The 18983-nt window shown below is 47.1% G+C and overlaps 1 protein-coding gene across 1 annotated transcript in view; it reads right to left on the reverse strand.

Annotated features, from left to right (window-relative positions):
• Nucleotides 1–4465: 4465 nt before the first annotated feature.
• Nucleotides 4466–18983, reverse strand: part of SRD5A1 (steroid 5 alpha-reductase 1) — a 36671-nt gene continuing 22153 nt past the window's right edge. Inside the window, exons 3-5 of the mRNA XM_069556119.1 lie at nucleotides 15081–15182; nucleotides 11840–11990; nucleotides 4466–6824 (exon numbers count right to left, since the gene is read on the reverse strand). Of these exons, the coding sequence (XP_069412220.1) occupies nucleotides 6758–6824; nucleotides 11840–11990; nucleotides 15081–15182 (320 nt within the window). The 3' untranslated portion in view covers nucleotides 4466–6757. The remainder of the gene's footprint in view (nucleotides 6825–11839; nucleotides 11991–15080; nucleotides 15183–18983) is intronic.

The following is an 18983-nucleotide window of genomic DNA, read 5'->3' on the forward strand; positions in this document are numbered from 1 at the left end:
CGGATAGTCATACTTCATTCCTTTTAGTACAGGGTAGTGTTCCATTGTATGGCCACACAACAATATGTCTAAACCATTCATCTGTTGGTGGACAACTGTACTGTTTCTAGTATTTGCTATTATATATAAAACTGCTGTGAACATTCATGTAAGTTTTTGTATAGATATATGCTTTTATTTCTTGAGTAAATGCCTAGGAGTAAACTGTTTGAGTCATGCAGGAAGCATATGTTTAATTTTTTAACAAACTGTCACAGTGCTTCTGAAGGTGCTTAGATCGTCCCCCATTCCCACTGGCAGTTTATGAGGGTTCCTGGGCCTCCACATCCTTGCCAAGCGTTGGTTGGTCATACTTTTTAATTTCAGATATTCCAAGAGGTGGGTAGTGGTATCTCATTGCGGCTTGACTGGTGTTTTCCTAGTGACGAAAGATGGTAAGCATCTTTGCATGTGCGTTTTGCCATTTGTACATATTCTTTGGTGAAGTGGCCATTCAAATCTTCTGCCCATTAAAAAATATTTAAAATATTTATTATTGAGATCTGAGAGGTCTTGACGTATCTGGATATAAAATGTCCATCAGATGTGGTTTGTGAGCCTCCATCAGCCACCCACCCCTTCACGTCGCTGAGTCACATTTCAGTGACTCAGTCACATTTCAGTGCATGACAACCGTCCCACACATGTTCGCTCATCTGTGTTTGCTGAGTTGCCCAGATGTCACAATTAAAAAATTTCCTTTTGTTCCTGCAATGAGGTTTTCCCCAGAGCTGTTTGCTTTTCAGTGACAGGGACTTTTCTAAGTATCTGGTGATTCTTGGTCATCAGTGCACACCTTTAAAAAAGCACCAGAAAAGCAGAGCAGGAGCTGTCACTCAGGGGCAATACCACCCCATGAAGGTTCCCATGCAGCCCAAGGCAGACGGTGACAACACCACGCTACATGGGATGGTTCCTGAAGACCCAAATGTGGAGGCCCTTTTTCCTAGGATGCAAGCATCTATTTGCTCTGGCTTTCCCTGGAGAGGCCTCCCAGCCCTGCCCCCACCATGCTTCTTCCCTGGGGATGGGAACAGAGCTGATTTCTGGGCTTTGCGTCCTCTTTACGTGGAGCGGGGGGAGCAGGCACTGTTACCCGTTCTGTGTGTTAGCCCTCCACCCTCCCATCAGCTCTGGCATTTAGGGACGACCACCATCACAGCCCCAGGTGGCGCAAGTGGTAAAGAACCCGCCTGCCAATGCAGATGTGAGAGACGTGGGTTCGATCCCTGGGTCAGAAAGATCCCCTGGAGGTGGGCATGGCAACCCGCTCCAGTATTCTTGCCTGGAGAATCCCCGTGGACAGAGGAGCCTGGCGGGCTACAGTCCACGGGGACACGACTGAAGTGACAGCACGCACACACAGCACCTCTACTCGATTCCGTCTCCACCCCCACACGTGCTGTGGATATGCCGCAATGACTCAACCTCACTCTCCTGACGGGGCCAACCCCAACCCATGAACTCCTTCACAGGGACTGCAGTGGGGGTCAAAATGCGGCAGAGGGGAGCAACAGCATGCGCTCAGCTTATCATACCGAGCTGGGAACTTCTAAGTGTACTCCTAAAAATAGAAAACCATTCCTTGGACACCTAGTGCTCAGCTGTGCCCAGCTCTCTGTGACCCTTTGGATTGTACCCCTCCAGGCTCCTCTGTCCATGGAACTTTCTAGGCAACCAGAGTGGGTTGCTGTTTCCTCCTCCAGGGGATCTTCTTGACCCAGGGATCGAACCTGAATCTCCTGTGTCTCCTGCAATGCAGGCGGATTCTCTACCTGCTGAGCCACCAGGGAAGCCCCAAACCATTCCTAAGGATGCTTAAAATAAAAAAGGAACTCTCCTTTCCAGATCACTATAGAAAGTAAACAAAAGAAGCTGCAAACAAGTAATAAAAGCATAAAATATGATAAAAGAACATTTCAGTGTGAAAGAACATTTCAGTTAGTAAAAGAATTTGAACTTGAAGTGGCAAAGTCCATTTGTTAGGTTGGTAAAGATAACTGAAACAAAAGATTTTTAAAACTTGGAATGAGGAGACAGGCAAAGAAATGCCAGATGAACTTATCAACAAAAAGAGCTTTGTGGCCATCTTTTTATCAAAGTAGAGTTAAGGCACGGAGAAGGCAACTTCACTTCTTTTTATCAAAGTAGAGTTAAGGCACGGAGAAGGCAACTTCACTTTCATTTTTAACTTTCATACATTGGAGAAGGAAATGGCAACCCACTCCAGCATTCTTGCCTGGAGAATCCCAGGGACGGGGGAGCTTGGTGGGCTGCCGTCTATGGGGTCGCACAGAGTCGGAGACGACTGAATTGACTTAGCAGCAGCAGCAGCAGCAGAGTTAAGGCAAAAAGCATTCAGCAGGTAGATTATCTTATACTGATAACAGGTACAGATTACAGAGTGAAAAACTATGAAAAACAACAGCATCAGAACACAGAGCAAGAACTGTTTGAAGTAAAATGAAAATGTGATCTGGAAGAAAAGGTTGCAGAGAATGGTAACAGTATAAATACTGTATCTGAATTAACCACAGAGCAAATGGCACCAATGTTTAAAATGATGTTGTATTTTATAAAAAAAGGTTTGAGGCTACAAGGAAAACTCAGATTCCTCAAAGGAGAAATCGCACAGATAACAATCTCCAGTACACCCACACGTGGGAAAAGAACAAAAAAACGTTTAAATAAAATCCCCCCAAATGGTTGAAAAGTAAAAAGCACCACTGCAAAAAGACTCGTTTTCCAAAAACATTTAGATCAGGGCTTTCCAAAAACATTTAGATAGTCCAGTGGTTAAGAATCCGCCTTGCAATGCAGGGGATACTGGTTCGATCCTGGCCCAGGAAGATTCCACACGCGTGCGTCACGGCTCCTGAGGCTGGAGGGCCTAGAGCCTGTGCTCCCGAACAAGAGAGGCCACAGCAATGAGAAGCCTGAACACTGCAGCTAGGAAACTGCAACTAGAGGCCCAACACGACCAAGAATAAATAAATGCATGAAAAGCTGGAGTAAAACAGACAAACGAAAAAGATAAGCATTGAGAGCGACCAGTGAATAGCTACAAGATCAGAATGTCCGAGCGAACCTAGACTCAGCCTGTCATCTCCTCTACACCGGCTGGGAAATCCTTGTCTTCCTTTTTCATCTGTGTGGAGTGAATTTGAAAATCTTAGTAAACAGAAAATGAATGAAAACAGCAAAGACACGATCCCAATGGCTAAAGCAGAAAACAGAACAATAACCACACAAGAAAATAAAAGTGACCAAAATAATAATTCTGAGTTAGGCATTCCTGTTGAGATTATGCAAACATCATAGCAATCACCTCTATTATTTAATCCTCCTCTTGAATTTCTTGCTAATATAAGCAGCGGACAACGATAGTACCGACAGCTTCAAATATTGCAAAACAAGAGCTAGTTAAGGTATCTGAGAATGGTCTGTTGTGAAGCTGGAGAACCTGAGAATAATAACAAGAAGCGGGAATTCATAAAATCATCTTAGCAGCATGGTTGGATGAGATGGAGCAAACGCCAGGAGACAGTGAAGGACAGGGAAGTTGGCAGTGCTGCCGTCTAATGGGGTCACCGAGAGTCCAACGTGACTTAGCAACTAAACAAAAGCGTGGCTGGGTGTGACAGACACAGAGCATCAGGCGTGGGTGTGTGTGCTCATCATGTGCAGCTCTGTGACCCCACAGACTATGGGTGGGTGTGTGTGCTCAGTCATGTTCAGCTCTTTGTGACCCCATGATAGCTCGCCGGGCTCCTCAGTCCATGAGATTCTCTAGACGCGACTACTGCAGTGGCCAGCCATTCCTGTCTCCAGGGGATCCTCCCGCCCCAGGGACTGAAGCCGAGTCTCCCGTGTCTCCTGCACTAGCAGGTGGATTCTTTATCACTGTGAATAGCTTTCATTCATCCTGGTTCTAAAATGTACTTGGGGACATAGTCTCATTCACAAGAGAGAATAAAATATCTAAAAATAACCCTAGCAGAAATGCATAAAATTTATATAAATAATGTTATACAGCTCTACCGCGAGACAGAAAATACTGGACACTGTGAAATGTAAGGGCTTAACTGGTGGCTCAGACTGTCAAGAATCTGCCTGCAATTCAGGAGACTGGAGTTTGATTCCTGGGTCAGGAAGATCCCCTGGAAAGGGAAATGGCAACCCACTCCAGTATTCTTGCCTGGAGAATCCCATGGACAGAGGAGCCTGGCGGGCTACAGTCCATAGTGTCACAGAGTCGGACACAACCAAGCAACTAACACACACACACACACACACACACACACACGAAATGCTAATATGAGTGGGAAGGAGATTGCAGGGCTGAAACTTACGTTACTGTCTGAACTTCTAGTGTGAAGAATTACCCACACAGAAGAGTAACAAATGACTGAGCCTTCAACGGTAATTTTATTAATCTCCTTTATTTTTATAATGAACACAACAATGTCATAATTTGCTACGTCACAGTGTCTAGTAATTGGAAGACAGGCAGACGAGACAGACCGAGATCTCTTCCCGTGTCAAACAGTGCATGCCAGTGAAGCAGGGACTGTGCGTGAAATCCCCACTGAACTCCAAATTCTGGATCACTCAAAAAAGGAGCGCCAACAGATGCAGAATCCCCAGCAGGTCTCTCTGCCTTTCAGACAAGCCTCTTCTTGGCCAGGTATGCCTTCCAGGACTCAGGGCCCAAATCAGTGAAGGCTTGCTCAGATTTCTGAGTTTTCCAGATGACACTCTAAATATTTACTGTTTCATAGTGTCAAGTTGTTATTCAGTCAGAAAAAGGTTCAAAGTTTATTTGATCATAAAGTTTCCCTGCAAGAGCATTCCAGTTTTAGTTAGAATGAAGCACAGATTTTATCTGATCATAAAAGTTCCCTGCAAAAGCATTCCAGTTTTAGTTAAAATGAAGGACAACCACATCAGGAAAAGCTTTTCGAAAACCCCAAGAGACTGTAACAAACTGCTAACACCAAGAATACAGTTTCTACATGAACACTCATGGGGAGGGAGCCCCTAGTGGGGAAGGTGAGCCAGGAGAAGGGGAGAGGGGTGCTGACCCGATGGGGTGCCCAGGGGCCCGGAGAGCAGGGGCCAGAGGGCGTGCTTCCTGCCAGGAGGCAGCAGCTGAAGAATGCTTAAGACACCACGTCGTGCGTCTTGGAGTCCCATCACTCAGCATGGTCAGCAATCGTAAGCAAAGAGGAACTCTCTCCACTCACCCCTATTCCAGTTCCCAGCTCTGCAAATGCAGAAGCAACAGAGGAGAGGAGGGGGTCTTCGCCATGTTCATTACATTTTCACAGCAGAGACTCAGCAGCCTTCCAAAGGGGAGGCTCCTGTGACATATCTGGCGATACCTAGTCAACGTTATTACTGCCACTGATCTCCGTAGAGTTAGGAGCATCGAGAATAAGAAATTCTGCTTCAAGTTGCAGGTGTGCAATCTTGAGAAGTACTTAAAAAAAAAAAGTTCCTGAAAAAATTCTAATTCTCCCTCAAAGGAGGAAGGAAAGCCATCCCAGGCCAGCAGCGCCTGGTGAGGGACGCGACGGCAGGGCTGGCCAGGGCACCTTCATGCCCCCAGCCGAGGGCCACCAGAAGTCCTCCTGGGGGGGATACAGTGGCCTGCTCCTGAAGAATGCCCCTGGCCCCCTGCCTCCCGGTGAGGTTACCTGGTGGGCCAGGCTGGAGCAGGTGCCAGAGGCCTTTGGTACCAGCCTCCACTGGGCCTCTCCAGGCCCAGCTTCTCTGCCCGCCCAGCACCCAATTGTGAGAGGCTGTGGGTACACCGAGTACCCAGAGCTGACCTGGTGGGATGAGGGACATGAAGATAGAACATGTCTCCGGTCAGGGGAGGGGGATGTCACCTCTGACCTTAAACTCATGCTGTAGGTTGTGTAAGGGGTACAGAAATGTTTCAGTTCATGGAAAGTAAAAGTGAAAAGTGAAAGTATCAGTTGCTCAGTCACGTCCGACTTTCTGCAACCCCATGGACTGTAGGTAGCCCTCCAGGCTCCTCTGTCCATAAGCTTCTCCAGGAAAGAATATTGGAGTGGGTTGCCATGCCCTTGGGAGAAGGGAATGGCACCCCACTCCAGTACTCTTGCCTAGAAAATCCCATGGGCAGAGGAGCCTGGAAAGCTGCAGTCCATGGGGTCGCTGAGGGTCGGACACGACTGAGCGACTTCACTTTCACACATTGGAGAAGGAAATGGCAACCCACTCCAGTGTTCCTGCCTGGAGAATCCCAGGGACGGGGAAGCCTAGTGGGCTGCCGTCTCTGGGGTCGCACAGAGTTGGACACGACTGAAGTGACTTGGCCGCCGTAGCCACCATGCCCTTGCCAGGGGATGTTCCCAACTCAGGGACAGAGCCCAGGTCTCCTGCCCTGCAGGCGGATTCTTTCCCATTTGAGCCACCAAGCCCCACTCCATGGAAGCAGACCCCAAATCAGAGGAGTTCAGATTCCTGACCTGATTGGTGGGCAGCGTCATACTTCAGTCTGTGATTTCTGCTTGATTAGACTGTTATTAGGCAGCTTACACATCTGCTAGGGAAAAAAAATCCTAGAGCAAATCTTAAAACAGATGAAGTACCAGAAAAATTACAGAGACATCAGTTCATTTACATGGTCCCGAGAGAAACATCATTGAAAAGCTTCAAGTCAAAGATAATTCCACTGACGACAAACTTAAACCAAAAACGGAATCATGATTTTTCTGAATTTTGGATAATCTTCAAATTTCTCATGGTACCACCTGAAACAAGACCAAAAAATACATTTAAAAAGTTACTTTTCTCACTAAAACGTTTGACAGATGCTAACAAAATGGACAATAGTCTCCTCATAAAGGGCTCCTGACCTTTTCAAAAGTACTAATAAAACAGTAGAAATGAACACAGCATTGATAAGGAAACATACTCCAATCAAAAAAGAGTAATAAAATTCTGGCATCTCAGGTACACAGCTTGATTTTGTCAGTATCATGGATATCTAAACACATCTGATGGCACAGCATGATTTGAGAAGACGTGACACCTATAATTCACCTTTATATTGGCAAGGAAAGTTACAGGCATGTGATAAACACACTGATCGGGGGCTACCTTAGCAGACCCTAGAAGCAGACAGACTGGGGGAGCGGAGGGGAACCGAGCAGGTGTGTCCTGACTATGGTAATAGTGACTCTGAGAGTTTGGTGACTCTGAGAGTTTTCTCCAGTCCTCGGAGGAGAACCAGGGCCAAGAGTCTGTGGCAATAGCACACAGCTACGGGCCAGGCAACTCTCAAAACAAATCTAGGAACATGCAACAGGGGTCATTCATAATGTGGCCCTCCACTCAAGCAAACAGGCGTTTTCAGTTTTAACTATAAATGAAGTCAACAAAGGCATACTCATTCATTGTGGAAAGGGTTGCAGCTAAGTGGACGGAGTAAAGATGAAAAAACAATCAGACAAAATGGAGAAATAGATGGAGAAAGGGAGCTTCCCTGAGCACAGTGAAGGTTAAACAGACTGAAAACAACGATGGAAAATGATTAGCTATTACTTTCAGACATGGCAGAAATATGTGAAATATACCTGTTATAAAGATGGCAGAAATATATGAAGACAACAACCTGGAAGTGAGTCAGTAAAATCCTGTTGATTTTAGATAAATTCAACACTGTCATCCGCACGGAGTCGCGACATGGAAGACTGCCACGGTGCTTTCATGCGAGCTTCTGTGTCCCCAAAAGGCACATCAAGAGAAGCACCCCGAGAAGGCGGTCAGGGGATCTTGGATGAAGCATGACCTCCCCTGACACGTGTGTGTGTGCGTGCTCAGTCGTGTCCGACTTTTTGTGCCTCTGCGGACTGTAGCCCACCAGGCTCCTCTGTCCATGGGACTTCCCAGGCAGGAATACTGGAGTGGGTTGCCATTTCCTTCTCCAGGGTATCTTTCCGACCCAGGGATCGAACCCTGGTCTCCTGCATTCCAGGCAGACACTTTAACCTCTGGAGGTGAGGCCGTCGGGAGGTGATGAGGGTGGAGCCTCAAGAGTGGAGTCAGTGGCCTGATTAAAGGGGCCCCAGAGCCCTCCCTCTTCCCGCCTTATGAGTTTACAGTGAGCAGGCGCCATCCTCGACCCAGCCGAGGGCCTCCCCCAGAACCGGCCCCGCTGGTGGCATCCGGATCTCAGATCTGCTGCCTCCAGCGCTGGGAGAAACAGATGTCCCTTGTTTATAAGGCCCTGGTTTATGGCACGTTTGTTACAGCAGCCTGAATGGACTGAGACATCCTGCTTGGGATCCAGGACATGAACCAGCTGGTTCCTAAGAGCCTCCCATAGCTCAGCAGGGCAGAGACACCAGGCCAAGAGGGCAGGAGGTGAGTCCCTCTCCTGACCCTGCCCGGGGACTGGGGACAGTGGCCTCGGAAGGGCAAGAGTGAAGGCCAGCGGCAGTCCAAAGTCAACAAGGACAGCCTCACCCGCACAGCCCTCGAGACAGCTCCAGGCGCTGTGCGCCCAGGAGGCTGTTCTACTTTGTTCAACCACTGAGACCTCAAATCCACCTCAAGAAAAGACTTCAAAGCAGAGATCGCCAACCTTTTTGGTACTAGGGGCTGGTTTTGTGGAAGATGGTTTGTCAGGGGAATGGTTTCAGGACGCTTCAAGCACATTATATACATTGTGTACTTTATTTTCTTTTATTACTACATCAGCGCCACCTCGGATCATCAGGCATCAGATCCCAGAGGCTGGGGCCCTGCTTACAAGGAGTCTTCCAGTGGTCCAATGCTTAACACTCTGCGCTTCCGCTGCAGGGGGCACGGGTTTGACCCCTGGTCAGAGAACTGAGATCCCCTAAGATGACTCATGCTGTACAGCACACACACACACACACACACACACACATACACACTTTATATATGTGTCTTCTTGTTGTTCAGTCGCTCAGTTGTATTTGATTCTTTGTGATCCCAGGCATGGCAGCATACCGGGCTTCCCCGGCCTTCACGATCTCCTGGCGTTTGCTCAACTCATATCCACTGAGTCGGTGATGTCATCCAACCATCTCATTCTCAATCACCCCGTTTACCTCTTGCCCTTAATCTTTCCTAGTATCAGGGTCTTTTCCAAAGAGCTGGCTCTTTGCATCAGGAGGCCAAATATTGGAGCTGCAGCTTCATCATCAGTCGTCCCAATGAATATTCAGGACTGACTTCCTTTAGCATGGACTGGTTGGATCTCCTTGCAATCCAAGGGACTTTCAAGAGTCTTCTCCAACACCACAGTTCAAAAGCATCAATTCTTCAGCATTTAGCCTTCTTTATGGTCTAACTCTCACATCCAGTTCATGACTACTGGAAAAATCACAGCTTTGGCTATACAGACCTCTGTCAGCAAAGTGATATTTCTGCTTTTAATACACTATCCAGGTTTGTCACAGCTGTCCTTCCAAGGAGCAAGGGTCTTTGAATTTCATGGCTGCAGTCACTGTCCACAGTGATTTTGGAGCCCAAGAAAATAAAGTCTGTCACTGCTTCCACTTTCCCCCTTCTATTTGCCATGAACTGATGGGACAGGCTGCCACAATCTTAGTTTTCTGAATGTTGAGTTTTAAGCCAGCTTTTTCACTCTCCTTTTTCACCCTCATCAGAAGGCTCTTTAGTTCCTCTTCACTTCCTTCCATTAGAATGGTAACATCTGCCTATCTGAGGCTGTTGATATTTCTCCCAGCAATTTTGATTCCAGATTGTGATTCATCCAGCTATAGACACTTTTAAAAGGACAAGCAGCATATTTCTATTACTTTTCTCGTTCATTTTTCTACCCCTAGAATCAAAACTTATGCGACACTTATATCACTTCTTTGTCTTGAATTTACTGCTGTCGAGGCTGAGCTGACATCTCTTTATTGCCTTTCTGCTGAATGCAGAATAACCCTGTAACCCTTTTTCGTGTCTGTGTGTTTCTAGCTCATGAAAAGCTTCATGTTCCCAGTCTCTCTTCCAGAAGCCTTCCTCTGCCAGGGACGGGTCACTGATGGGTGAGCAAACACTTTCCAAGTGTAAACAAATCACAGATCTTTATCAAAGTCTTACAAAATACACTGTTGTTCCATGAATCTAATTTTTTTTAAAATTTATTTTCTAAGACGTTTGATATTTTTAGTCTAAAGAGATGATAATAAATGGTTTCAGCCAGGCCTGTGGAGAGCATGGGTCTTTCTGGTTGTGGGCAACATGTTTCGTAGGCCTGAGACGGCAGGGATCAACCAGCAGAGGAGAAAACCGAGCGTCTCAGACCCCCTGCCTGTGTCCACGGCCCTGTGGGCGCTGCATCCCAGAAGGGCTGGCGTGTCAGCTTCCCGGGGCTGCTGCAACATAGAGCCACGAACCTGGGGCCTGAAATGACAGCACACCCGCTCTCACTGCCTGGGCGCCAGAAGCCCACCACCCGGGTGTAGGCAGGAGGACGCTCCCTCTCAGGCCCCAGGGGGCAGTCCATGCTGCCTCTCCCAGCTTCTGGCTGCCTCTGGGTGCCTCAGTTCTCAGCAATGAATATTCAGGACTGACTTCGTTTGGCATGGACTGGTTGGATCTCCTTGAAGTCCAAGGGACTCTCAAGAGTCTTCTCCAACGCCACAGTTCAAAAGCCCACATCGCTGCAGTCTCGGCCTCCAGCTTCCCTGTGTCTGTCTGCTGGTGGCCCTCTTTTCTCTGCGTGCCCGTCTGTGTCCAGGTTTCCCTTCTTCATCAGGATACCAGTCCTCGGGCCCGACTCCAGCGCCACCTCATCCACACAGGCTCCACTCCCAGGGTCAGGACACAATCCGACACACACCAAACTCCCAGCATCGCTGTGGCATCAGGGGGACTGTCCCGATGCTGAGCCGGTCTGGGAGCCCTCCCTTCGCAGGACACGTGACTTCCAACCTGCCTGAGGCTTTGTTCCCCGAGCCTTGGTTTCCCACCTGTTAGACTGAGCAGATGGCCTTCAAGATCACTTCACCTTTAGCACCCTTTGTTTTTCATGCTGATGGTCCAAGGCATCACAGGCCTTTTCGGGGATCTGATAAAGGCCGAGGCCCCACACTCTGGAAAATGATGTGAAATGATGTGATTTCGGGGCATGGTAACCTGGAGCCCACTGGGGACCCCAGGCCCGGGTGGTAGGGCACACCTGTGGGACGGGACTCTTGCCAGGGCACGATGCTGACTCTTCCAAACACTGCTGCCTGGTCAGCATCCCCCACTGTCATGGGAAAGTCCACAGCAGACCCTGAATCCCCTGCCAGACATTGAACTTGACCATGGAGCTCAGCCATGGAATATCAAAAATGCTCAGAACAGGGTGGAGCAAACAAGGAGGCTGACACATGCCGGACGATTATAGCTAGGCATTTCTTCGGACATTTGTGCTTTTCTCTTTTAATGTAGCTAAAAGTGTTAGTCACTCAGTCGTGTCTGACTCTTTGTGACCCCATGGACTGTAGCCTGCCACGCTTCTCTGTCCATGGAATTCTCCAGGCGAGAATACTGGAGTGGGTTGCCACTTTCTCCTTCGGGGATCTTCCTGACCCAGGGATCAAAGCCGGCTTTCTCGAATTGCAGGCAGATTCTCTAATGTATGAACCACCAGGAGAGCCCTTTTGTCTAGCTAACGCTTGGTATAGACTGGGATTTGACAAATTAGTATGAACGCTTCTAAAATCTAACCTGAGGATTGCTCTACAGAGATCAGAGAACAAATTAAAAATGCCGAACGTGTTTCTGAACGTACTTGTGATGTTGCTGAGCCCTGGTGAACAGGACACAGAAGGTGAACACAGCGAAAGCCCAGCCCTGAATGGACCAGCTGGCGAGGGCGTAGCCGCACCACTCCACGACTTCTCCGAAGTAGTTGGCTGCAGATATGTATTCAAACAAGCCCCCTAGGAGAAAACAGAGCCAGCAGCACATTTACTAAAAAGCAATGCCTAAGGAAACCTTGACTGCAGAGAGGCCTGTAGATACCTGCAGGGAGAACATAAAAACCAACTCTGGAAAAACACGACCTTTACAGAACTTGCATCGACGAGACACCTCCACTAAGACCAGCTTTACTATTTCATATTGCAACTTCTGGTAGTACCTGCATGCCTGTATCAATATTCATCTGTTCATCTGACTATAAAAATGCTACGGCTTTAACATACTTCAATGTTGCTTTACTAACTAATGTGTCAAGCTGACAAAACTTAAACGAGGCTGGGGAGCACAGACTAACGTGTCAGTCTGGCTAAGGTGGACTTCTACGAACCCCTAGACAAAAAAGGGAAGGAAATACTAATTTTCAAGGACAGATTCACTTGTGCGTTCACGCATCAAGTCTCCCCAGATGCACCAAGTCTACACGACAGGCCAGACCTTCTTTTAAGGATGTGGGGTGCTCCATGGATGAGACCGCTTTCTCCACACCTGGGCTATTACACCCCAGGGAGGGTGCAGGGGACTCAAGGGGCAGAGCAGGGTGAGGGGGCTGGGAGTGGGGCTGGGGTGGAAGGAGCTCCGGCCAGAGACCACAGCGGCGCACTGCAAGGACAACCCCAGGGCCACAGCTTAAGTAATTTGAGGTTTACGAGGTTTTCTTGTTATTTGTTCTGCTGTTATTTCTGTACGGTTTCCAGGAAGATAAACACAAGGATTCCAACCTGAGTGCTGCCGTTTGTGCTGTTTACCTCTGCTCTTTGAGTTCTTAGCTTTACTGATTAAAAATTTTTTTTTTCAGAAGCTCTATTGTTTTTTAACTTCTATATCTGTTTAGTTCCTTCTATAGTATGCTACTCCTTTACTCATATTTTCAATCCCTTTATGGTTCAAACATTTAAGTTTTAAATTTGAAAGTTTATAACCCGTATCTGAATTCTAAGTTCTGAGGTCACTCACATCAATGAAGCCCTGGCTCATGGGGCTCTGTTCCTCAGGGGCTCTGCAACTTCTGACTGTGGCCCTTCTCCTGTGGTGTAGGGTCTGCTGGGCTCTCAAGGCCTGAGTGGAAGGCAGGTTCTCTGGGAATCTGGGTTTGCCTCGATCATGGGTGTGAGCCCACCACCCCCAGGACCTCAAGGATCCTATTCACGGCTGGATGGTTTCTCAGATCAGACGAGTGGCACGTATTTGGGCTACAAGCCAGCCTGAGGGTCAGCGGGCAGTCACCGAGCCAACCAAGATGCACTCGGGCTTTAGCCCTCATGTAGATTTTGCCCCCGATGATCATGTCTACTCTTGATACCATACTGATGTGCCGGGAGCCAGCATGGGGAATCCCGCCGGTGGCAAAGGTCATGAGGAAGGGGGCCTGACAAAACACAAAGGCGGGATCAAGCCTCAGGGGTCCCCCTAGATTTTCTCAAGCATCTACCCCCAGAACCAAAATCTGTCTGCCTTACTATATTATGCCTTTCACCAACTTCTCTGACATTAACAGGGGGCTATCCCCCACCACCTTTTTCTGGAAAAAGTTAATTTAGAGCTTTCAGATAACAAATCTCCTGGGCAAAAGAGTGTTTCAATCCAGAAACCCCTCTGATGGCTTTCTAGCCTGCCTGACAGGTCTGTCCCGACCTTTTACAACTGCGCATGTGATTGCTCACAGCCTCCCCACTGCAAGAGGCACAGGAAGCTTAAAATATCCTAGGAATTTAGGGGCTTCCGAGGAGTCAAAATCATTAGAATAGGACTGATTGGGGGTTTCATTGTTGAGCCAATACTTGCTGCCAAGTTTTCATATCTTTTATTTGTTGATATAGTTGGTATATAGAAAAAACAAGTAGCAACATAGATCTTTGAGTTAAGTACTTTCTTTCTTATAACCCACCACACCTTTGTTCTATAGGGATGTAACTTTATTTAGTGCTTTGAGGGTGATGCAGATTAAAGAAAAACACTTCAGGGGAAATGAGATTAACATTCATTAAGGAAGAGAGCCATAAAGTGTTAACAGGCCTCTTGGCCAGAAGATAATGTAAATCACCTGAGACCTTCTGTATACAGAAAGATATGCAGAAAGAAAGCCTGGTATCATAAGGGTCAGGACTGCTGCCCCTGCATGACTCTGTATCTTCCATTATGTAAAACTTAGGGTATATAAGCACCTTAAAGTTATGGGGGTTTTTGCACAAGCTTGGCCTCCCCCATGTCGACTCTCTCTCTCTCTTTCTCCCTCTCCCTCCCTCTCTTTTTCAGGCTGATCCCTTGGAACGCAGAGGCTCTCCTCCGTGTCTACTTATTTGCCCGGGCTTCTAAGACCCACCCGAGAGGGAGCCCAAGGCGGGGCACCCTCCGCTATTCAAGTGGGCGCCTGTGGTCTAACATAGATGGTGCAAGTTTCCTGTCTTGAGACTTTATTAGCTTTCCATGTAAACCAAGGAATATCAGCCTCTTTTCTTCTCTATTTTTTCACTACATTATTCTTCCCTAACCTCTCTTTAAATTTCTAATTAATCTCTCTTTAATCGCTGACTCTGTCCCCGCTTCAAATTCCCTGGATCCACTGGGGCTGGTCCCCGGCACTGACGCATTTAAAAATTTTACTCAACATTTTAAAATGTTTTGGAAAGAGGGTCAGTCAAGGAATCAATTCTATTCTGTGGCAAGAAGGGAAGTGCTGGACACCCCTTACAGACCATAAATTCCTACTCATATGCTCTTTCCAAACACAGATATAACTAGAGTTTCCTTTCTGCTTCCATTAGTCAGAACTGGTTCTTTTATCATTTTAATAAGACAATGACTAGTCACTGCTCCTACCAGCAGTAGTGACACACTGACCTGCAGCTAACGAACAATGTCCTTCAGCTATGAGCTCTGGCAAAACCAAAGTAGCGCGGCGTCACGCTGTACAATCTTGGAATGCATTCTAAGTTGCTTCAGTCGTGCCCGACTCTTTGCAGCCCGATGGACCGTAGCCCACCAGGCTTCTCTGTCCATGGAATTCTCCAGGCGGTCAATTTTAGAAGAAATTCCCCATTTTCAGTACATACCTCTTGGTATTTTATAGCCAGTCTCCCCTGGTTTCCTGAGGTTCCTCAGGACATGATCTGAGTGGATGTTAATCAGCATGCCTATCAACCATAAGGCAGAACCTAAACAAGATAAAACATCCAAGGGTATTATGGTAACTAAGCCACAGAATTCACAAGCCCAAGTGTGAATGAACAGTATTATTGTAATCCTTCACAATATCATTAGAGGCATAACATATAAGCCATGACTGATAGTAAAAACCATGGAAATAAATACTGTGCTTTATTTAGAAAGATGACTTAAAGGTGTTGCAAGATAGGGCTTTGTGTTTCTAAAAACACTACTGAATTACGCATTTAAAACAGCTTGATCTGATGGTCACAATCTATGTTTTTAGGATGACTGGGATGACTAAAAATCTGACTAAGGCACAAGCCTCTTTAGGAAAAGGTATTGTCATCGCCCGTGGGTCAGCCCACCAAGTTTATGTGGCGTCACAGACACTGAAGCACAGCACCCCCCCCCCCCCGACCCCCTCCCATGGGCGGACGTGGAGCAGGGAGTCCCCAGCGTGCGCTTTACCAGGGTGGGCTGCACTCAGGCCCCTTGAGGGAGTGGTTCCCAGGAGCTGAGACCTGGTCCTCATTTCTCTATTTTATGTGGTGATTTAATGTAGATCCACACCCCTCCCCTACTTATTTCCTGCTCGCTCATCATTTGGCATTTGTGTGTCTGTTTGTGTCCTCAACTCTCAACAAAACTGTCAACTGCCAGCTGCCCGGCTCTGGCTAGATATTCCACAGCATCTGAACGCTTTCTCTCCCACTGTTACATGATTTCAGAGGTTTTTCATCAGTTAAGGGAGACTTAGTGTCACACTGATGAATGTCAACAAGAAAAGGCAAAATATCAAAACAGTGTTTGATAAAAGGAATGGCTTGATTTCATAGGACGTTCGCTTGATTGTTCTGAGACATGGAAAGAAAAGTGGAAAGCACATGGTGCTCAAATGTGGCATTTGACTCCAAGTCAAAGAGAGGAACACTTGGAGCAACATTAACTATTCCTCAGTTAGTCCAGGGGCATTAAACAGTTTTCCCGGGTGAGAACAGGGACGTAAATCACGCTCAGGTCTACAGTAAGGCTTTCAGGATTTCTTTCCTAGGCAGCTTTCTTTCTAAACAGTTTGTACCAATTTTTGTTAGTAGCTTTTGTAAGTCATTTATTTCGTTTGTTGTTTAGCGACCCAGTTGTGTTCAACTCTTTGCAACCCCATAGGCTGCAGCCTGCCAGGCTCCTCTGTCCATGGGATTTCCCAGGCAAGAATACTAGAGCGGGTTGCTATTTTTCTCCAGGGGATCTTTCCAACTCAGGATTGAACCCTTGTCTCCTGCTTTGGCAGGCAGGTTCTTTACCACTGAGCCACCTGGGAAGCAAAAGCACTTTCTAAAGCCATCGATTTATAGTTGACTTGCTACTCTTTTTGTATTTCACTGTATCACTTTTGAAGCTCCAGAAAGCATCACATTCACAAAATTCCATGAGACAAGTTTCCTTTATCACCAAGGTCAGTGATAAAACTAATATTTGTGTTCATCTGAATTAAACATTTAATTTCATGGCTAGAGATCTTAAAATCTTTGTACAAACTCTCTTAGATGAACTACATGTACTCCTCTGGAAAACTTTTTGTTGGGATTTTATTATTCACTTATCTTTTCATGGCAACTATTGTAAATATAATCATTTATGCTATTTCAAAACTTCATATAATTACAAAAGCTATGTGCATGTGTACTTTATGAAATGAACAGGATACCAAAAAAGTAACCCAGCTTGTTTCTCAATGACATATGCTCTCATTTTCAATTCTTCCTATTCAATCATAGAGAAGTTAAGAAGTCTATATATAATTTACTGAATGTCTTAAACTTTAGACCAGCTTCAAAGGGTTTGCAGGGGACAAGGCCTACCTGCAGAACTACTTCAAATGACATTTAAATGCACAGGCCAAATAATTCTTTTGTTTTATTGCTGTTCATCAAAAATTTTCAAACAATCCATCCCAGAAGCAATTCCCATGAGAACCTCAAGTAGCAGTAGTGTTAGTTGCTCAACTGTCTCTGGCTCTTTGCTGAGCCATGGACTGCAGCCTACGAGGCTCCTCCATGGGATTCCCGAGGCACAAACACTGGAGTGGGTACCATGCCCTCCTCCAGGGGATCTTCTTGACTCCAGGGATCGAACCCAGGTCTCTTGAACTGCAGCCAGTGTCTTCACCATCCAAGCCACCCAAATAAACATTTAAAACTGTTATCTTTTAGTTGAAAAAAATTCCCTTTCTCTGTCCTTGGTTGCCTACTTGTAGGGGCTGGTGAAACCACTACTCTGCTGTGACTCGGGCTAGGTCTGGGGCCGCCCGATTCACTCTCTGACCTTCCCTTCCTCGAGTGATGAGGACCTAACTTCAGTCCTTCCCTGAACCTCAGAAGGCAGAGGCGTGGGGGCAGTTCCTGGCAATGGGCCAAGCCTGTTCTTTTTCCTTCCTCCTTCTGATAACTGGGGCAGAAGAAAATCAGATAGAGAGCAGGTAAATCAAGATCGTGTTTGGGGGCAGGGAGCAAACACAACAGCTCAGTCTGGCATTTCATGGAGGCACAGATTGTGGAGCTAGTGTGGGTGTGTGCTGGGTCGCTCAGTCGTGTTCAACTCTGTGCAACCCCGCGGACTGCAGCCCACCAGGCTCCCCTGTCCATGGAGCTTCCCAGGCAAGAACAGTGGAGTGGGTTGCCAGGCCCTCCTCCGGGGGATCTTCCCTTCTCTGGGATTGAGCCAGCGTCTCTTGCGCCTCCGGCACGCAGGGCTCTGTACCACTCGTGCCATCCAGGAGTTTAAACGTTAAGTCCTCTCTGTTATGACCAATTCATAGATGTGGAGAAAAACACACAAACGAGAAATGGAGGGTTGCTCTGTTTTTTAATTTGTTTCTGGCTGTGCTAGGCCTTCACTCCTGCGTGTGGCTTTCCCGAGTCACAAAGAGCGGGGCCGACTCTCTAGGTCGGTGCTCCGGCCCCTCACTGTGACAGCTTCTCCTGGTGCAGACCGCGGGCTCTAGGACACACCAGCTTAGCTGGTCTCAGGCAAGTGAAATCTTCCCAGATTAGGGATCAAACTTATGTCCCCTGCGTTGCCAGGTGGATTCCTAACCACTGGACCACCAGGGAAGTTCTAAGGTTACTTTATATAGTTTAAAGGGCTTAGGGCAAGCTGAAAAGCTGACGGACTCTTAGTAGCTACCTGTGTGCATGTGTGTGCGCTCAGGGGCTCACTGTGTCCAACTCACTGCAACTCCCTGAATGGGACTCTCCCTCCCCGCCTTCCCCCTACCCCAGGCTCCTCTCTCCATGGAATTTTCCAGGCAAGAATACTGGAGCAGGTTGCCATTTCCCTCTCCAGGGGATCTTCCTGACCCAGGGATCGAACCCATGCCTCTTCCACTGGTAGGCAGATTCTTTACCACTGTACCACCTGGGAAGCCCACTAGCTATAACTGAATGTGCTAGAATTTCTAAACATTAGGAGGGTAAACATATAGAAATTTCCTTATAAACAAGAGCCCCCAAATTACATATTTTTAACATCCTTGCAAATATTTTTGATGACTAATTTTTTTTTTTTTAACCATTTTTGCTTAGAAATTGTAAGGTTATAATTAGAACTGGAAAATGTACTAGGAAAGTGAAAGTGTTAGTCGCTCAGCTGTGTCTGACTCTGTGACCCCAAATACTGTGGTCTGCCAAGCTCCTCTGTCCATGGGATTCTCCAGGCAAGAATGCTGAAACAGATTGCCATTCCCTCCTCCAGGGAATCTTCCTGACTCTGGGATGGAACCCGGGTCTCCTGCATTGTGGGAAGATTCT

The sequence above is a fragment of the Ovis canadensis genome, chromosome 16 (assembly GCF_042477335.2).
Source record: "Ovis canadensis isolate MfBH-ARS-UI-01 breed Bighorn chromosome 16, ARS-UI_OviCan_v2, whole genome shotgun sequence".
NCBI classification, from domain to species: Eukaryota; Metazoa; Chordata; class Mammalia; order Artiodactyla; family Bovidae; genus Ovis; species Ovis canadensis.